At 32.8% G+C, this 5,367-nt stretch overlaps 1 protein-coding gene across 1 annotated transcript; it reads right to left on the bottom strand.

Moving 5' to 3' along the window:
* Positions 1 to 252: 252 nt before the first annotated feature.
* Positions 253 to 3,728, bottom strand: LOC139864910 (ACT domain-containing protein ACR10). The gene is made up of 6 exons (XM_071853478.1): positions 3,387 to 3,728; positions 2,337 to 2,555; positions 2,135 to 2,240; positions 1,426 to 1,765; positions 1,029 to 1,313; positions 253 to 945 (listed from the first exon to the last, which is right to left on the bottom strand). Exons 1-6 carry the CDS (start codon positions 3,538 to 3,540, stop codon positions 808 to 810), a joined length of 1,242 nt encoding a protein of 413 aa, XP_071709579.1. The 5' UTR covers positions 3,541 to 3,728; the 3' UTR covers positions 253 to 807.
* Between the last annotated feature and the right edge of the window lie 1,639 nt (positions 3,729 to 5,367).

Here is a 5,367-nt window from a genome sequence, read left to right as displayed (position 1 = left end):
TATTGGGCCTGCGAGCCTGCTTGTCATTTGTTAAAGGCCTGCGTGCCTGTTTAGAGCTAGGTTTACATCCTATATATGTATTGTACGTACACTGTTTTGGCAATCAATTATGCGATCATTATGCAGTCTAATAATCTCGTCTCGGTTGCCTTCTAAAAACGAGATCTCGGAGAGATCTCAGAGAAAAATAAGGAGATTTACAACACAGTACAAGTAAGATAGACGCAAAGGGAAAAATGTTGGAACATGAAACAACCAAGTACTCTAATGTCCATAGATATAATACACACACAATTATATGTACAAGTAGATAAAAGTATCAGTTCAGACCATGAACGTGAACAGAAAATTCGTAAATCATCATTAACTTATGTCTATATTATCAACTGTACCTTAAGCATCAACATGTTTTTCGTACCCGAAGCAACTTCGTTCATCACTGTGTTGTACCAACAAGGAACATCATCATCATCATCAGAATCATGGAGCACTTGTTCCCAGTTTGTTCTCATGTAACGCTATATTCTTTAATATATATACAGAATATATCTAATATCTATATGCAATCCTTGTGAGATCCCTTATCGCATATGTTTATTATTGTTACTGCATCCTTTACACTGTACCATCCCCGAAACGTCATTTTGCTATCCTATGCGGTTTATATCATCTTTTCATCAACTTAGGCAAAAGTTCATGACAAAAGACATAAAAAGTTGATAAAAAAACCGCATTTTTCACAATTCAGTATGCCTAAGTTTTCATATGCACCTGTTACGAGATACGACGACATCAGCATTTTCGTCATCATTCCCAACCCATCAAATTTCTCCAAACCGCTTCCTCAATCTTGCTCCTTGGCACAAAACAACCGTCCCCTTCATCGAGTAATACTCGATAAACTTCCCATTCCCTTCCCCCAATCATGTGCCTACTAATTTCCGACTGCAATAAAAAAAAGATTCAAAACTCTGAAGGCGAAAGCATGACATGTGGGAAAGTATAGAGGGAAAAATAGTAATTAATACCGAGAAAATATTGGTATTGAGCATCTTGAGAGCAAGGGTAATATCGTAAAATACAAGGGGCCGGCCCTTCCCACATAATTCAACAGGGTTAGCAACAAGCAGTTCGGTATCGGGACCCCGGTTCACCAAAGCTACTCTAAGAGGCCGATATAACTCCATACGAATTCGAGAACATAAGACATTTTGTTTACTAGGGTCAATTATCTTTTTCCCGTCGGCTTGCACAATAAATAAATCGATTTCACAATCTTTTCTACCTTTTGTTGTAAATCTCCCATACGAAATCTGTTGCACAAAAATTATACAAAATTTATTATATAACAATAACAAAATAATCCAAATAAACGTGACAAATGCAACATTTTCATCGTATTACATGATTAGATTAATTTTGTACCTGGATATTGTAATCTTTTAACGTTCTCATTATATCATATAATAAACCTTTATGATCACGGCAAACAATTTGAACAAGTGTATGAACAGGACTGAGAGAGTTATCAATCATAACTGAAACACTGTTGGAATGGCCCGAACCGTTTCGACACTGATCGAGCATCTCCAAGTTGAATGTGTCTTCTGTGATTGCAGGAGGAATAAGAAACGGTGGGCCCTGAGAACACGCGGTAATTTCTGGGCCCACCATTTCTATATCGCAACTCACCATAGCATCACCAACAACGGTTTTTAAATGATTATATATATCCTCCTTCCGTATGTTTGTATGTAGAAGTTCCCTAATAACATAAGTACACAATTATGTTAGTCGTATCATAGTTCAAGGGTAATTTAGTCATCTTTTATACGTAGCGCTTCTTTTTAGACTCTGAAATTTCAAACATTTTATTTTCATTAATCATACAACTTTCAACCGGGTCAAAAAGATCCACTTACAAAAATAACTCCAAATTATAACTCGTGCAATGTTAGATAATTATTGAAAAAATACACTTTTTGTGATCATATTGACAAAAAAAATGGAAAGAAGTGTTTAAGTCAGTCCGAGATGTATAAACTTCTACCCTTTCCAGCCTGCTACCAAGCCGGGTTGACCCGCCCATTTTGCTACCTTTTTCAGTTAACATAAAAGTTACAAAATATCAAACCTGGCATCAGTGATGAAAAACAAGTCCATCACCATTCCGTCTGGTGTCGTCGACACTTTCACTCTTTGAATAATCAATTCAAGCTCACAAAGAACATGCGTCACATCTATCAAACACATTTAATCATAAACAAACACGGCTTACATATAATTACCAAAAAAAACCTACAAAATCATCATCATAACATATATATAGTAAATACCATGTAATAAGCCTTGACGATCATTGCCACAAAACTTGAGAAGAAACACATCTGGAGGCTTAGGTGGCTGCAATTCAGCCGGATAATATATGAGCGTGTTCGAAGGAGAACATGAAGGGCAAGCTTCCAATAGTCTCTTCTTCAACAAACCCCATTGTGTACTCGATTTACCAATCACCCAAAACACTATATAACACCATTTTCCATCCGTCGATACGTCTACATAAAAACATAGAAAATAATTAAAGTGCAATCGCGAAAGTTAATAATTTAATTTATTAATCAAGAGTCGAGACTACAACGAAAAAAATATATTTTTCGTCGAGAAATCATCCGTCCCGCAAACTGCATATGTTAATAAGTCAACAAAGGTATAAATAAATATGCTAATTATATTTGCTCTTAAAGGGTATGTGCCACCAACATATGAACGTATCTGAAGATGAGATTCTAGGAATCAAAAAAGATGAATCTTAGGTTGACTTTTTTCATAACTTTGACTGTAAATTTTTTTTTTTTGTCCCATAAAAATTATACCAAATAAAAGTACATATAAAACTTGCTTTACTCATATAAACTTCATCATCATCATATATTATATAACACAAAAAGCTATATAAAGTCAAAATTAAGAAAAAAAGTCAACAAAAAATTATTAAATTGAGACGGACGGAGTATTTGACTAGAACATAAACTCTGAATTTTAATAATCATTAGCAGGAATATGCTAATTAACATCTAAGCAGTTGTTTTACCTTTGCAAAACAGCCTCATAAAAATAGAGGTGATTCAAAAATCATCAAAACCAATTGAAATAAAAAATCTTCACTTGTTAGCATACAGTTATAAAAAAAAAAAAGTTATAAAATTACCTTTTTTAATTAATAGCGTAGATATCAAATTTAATGACGTAAGAATCAATTTTAATTAACCAGGTAACTGAATCTTTACAGGGATGATTCTCCATATATTAATAACATAAATAAAATTTCACAAAATCAACTGATAAAAAACAAGGAAAAAAAAAAAAAGATGATGCAACATACATACCGCCACGAACGATGCTTAAACCGAAAAAGAGGATAATACGACAAAGATCACAACCGAGACCAGTTTTGTCGGGACAATTAACAGTAATTACAGTAGCTTCATCTTGTATATCAGTTTGTTTAATAATCACAACATCTTCATGTAATATCCCCATAATAATAAGTTTAACTCAATCGGTTAAAACGATAAAGGAATTGATATTATTATGTGTTTGAAAAATGGGTGTAATTAAATATCGATAATAAATTAGGTGTGTGGAGATAGTGATAACTCAACCAAATAAGGGTTTGTTTGGTGAGTGTATGTATGTATACGTATGAGACAGAATCAAGGATTCAGAATCCAGGCGAGAAGTAGAAATAACACCTAGATTTGTTTGAGTTGAAAATTCAGTCTTAATTTCTCACACTTTGACTCGTTGACCTACCTAACCAATTTTCCCCCTAAAACCGCTAAAAATGGTAGTAGTTACTGTATTAATTAATTCCTTCCCATATTTATAATCTACTCCTATTCAAATTTGAATTATCTCAAATTAATATTATTATAAATAATAAAATAAATTGCTTTCATAGCTTTCACATGAAATAAATACATGGTAAAGAGTAAAACTGTAAAAATACAGTATATTGATAAAATTTCAACTGTATATTTTTTTTTGTTTAGAGACTATTTATATGAGATGGAGGGAGCAAACCGCTTCGCATGCTATATCAAGAGTTGTGAGAAGTTTAAATAACACTAGAATGTTCAATATTTAGCTTGTAATCGTTTAATCTTAATACCGAACTTAAATTAAACATGTCAAAACATAGAACTTAATAAATGATTTTAGTATCAACTAACACCAAAACCGAATTCAATATTAGTGTTTGATTTAGAAATTTTTAAATTTAGTTAAAAGTGAAACCGAACTGAACTTACTAAATACGGAGTATATATTTAAATGTTGTATAAAAAATATATATGTGTGTGTGTGTGTGATTTTTGGTATGTGGGTATATAAAAAATAAATATTTAGCATTTTGAAAGTTTAAAAAGTTTATTCACCCTTCACTTTGTGTGTTGGGACTGGGGATTAGGTCATGTGTTCGAACCTCGCTCTGCTCATCTTATTAATTAATCTTTCTGAAATATGGATATCGATATTGACCCCAGGGGGTTTTCTCTCGGATCCATTCAGAATTCAAACCCGGTTCGCCTAGCCCTCGGGATGGTTAAAGGATCGGGTTCATGTAATGCGATTCGGATTTCCTCCCGAACGTGTGTGTTTATGTGTGTGTGTAAATGATGATGGTCGTTGAAATAAATGATACACTGATGCAAGCTTGCCGTTCAAAAAAAATACTCCGTATACATAAATTGATATTTTTATGCAATGTGAACTTAAATTTTGTTGATTAGTAACGCTTATCAATGATTATATTTAAATAATTTGTATCGTATAATTATTGCCTCTCCGTATGTTAATGAGTGTTCTTAATGAAATTTGATTTTGTTTGTTTTTGATTTGAAATTTAAACTAAATTTTTAATTCAGTTTTGATTTTACTTCAAAAAAGTTTAGACTGAAACAAACCAATAACAGCGAACGAACCCATGACTGAACCCCCCATATATATTTAAACCCCACCACTAACACAAAAAAGCTTCCTCAATGTACACCGGAGACCAAAGACCGTGAGAATTTGAATTTATCATATCGCGGGCCACGACACAAACTTTACAGCTAACTATCATGTCTTTATTTCTGGATGCTCCCATTCACGTGATTCTCTTTTTGGTAGAATCTCGAATTCAATAATTAAGTTTGGTAAATTCAACAATTAAGTTGATGGATAACATATTTGGAGTGTGTTTAGCGTGCGAATTTATTTGAAACTAATAATTACTCCGTAGCATTAAGGTAATAAAATCAAACTTTAATAATGTTATCATAGATACAAGTTAAACACTTCAACTTGTATCTATAATAACTTGAA

This window comes from Rutidosis leptorrhynchoides, chromosome 1 (genome assembly GCF_046630445.1).
Source record: "Rutidosis leptorrhynchoides isolate AG116_Rl617_1_P2 chromosome 1, CSIRO_AGI_Rlap_v1, whole genome shotgun sequence".
In the NCBI taxonomy this organism is placed as follows: Eukaryota; Viridiplantae; Streptophyta; class Magnoliopsida; order Asterales; family Asteraceae; genus Rutidosis; species Rutidosis leptorrhynchoides.
This window is presented reverse-complemented; position numbering and strand designations above follow the sequence as displayed.

Bases quoted from the DNA above. Each gene is read 5' to 3' on its own strand.
- LOC139864910 (XM_071853478.1), bottom strand. From the start codon at position 3,540: ATGGGGATATTACATGAAGATGTTGTGATTATTAAACAAACTGATATA. The intron at 2,241-2,336 runs GTATTTACTATA...TGTGTTTGATAG, and splicing joins TCGTCAAGGCTTATTACATG to ATGTGACGCATGTTCTTTGT. The intron at 1,766-2,134 runs GTTTGATATTTT...TTATGTTATTAG, and splicing joins TTTTTCATCACTGATGCCAG to GGAACTTCTACATACAAACA.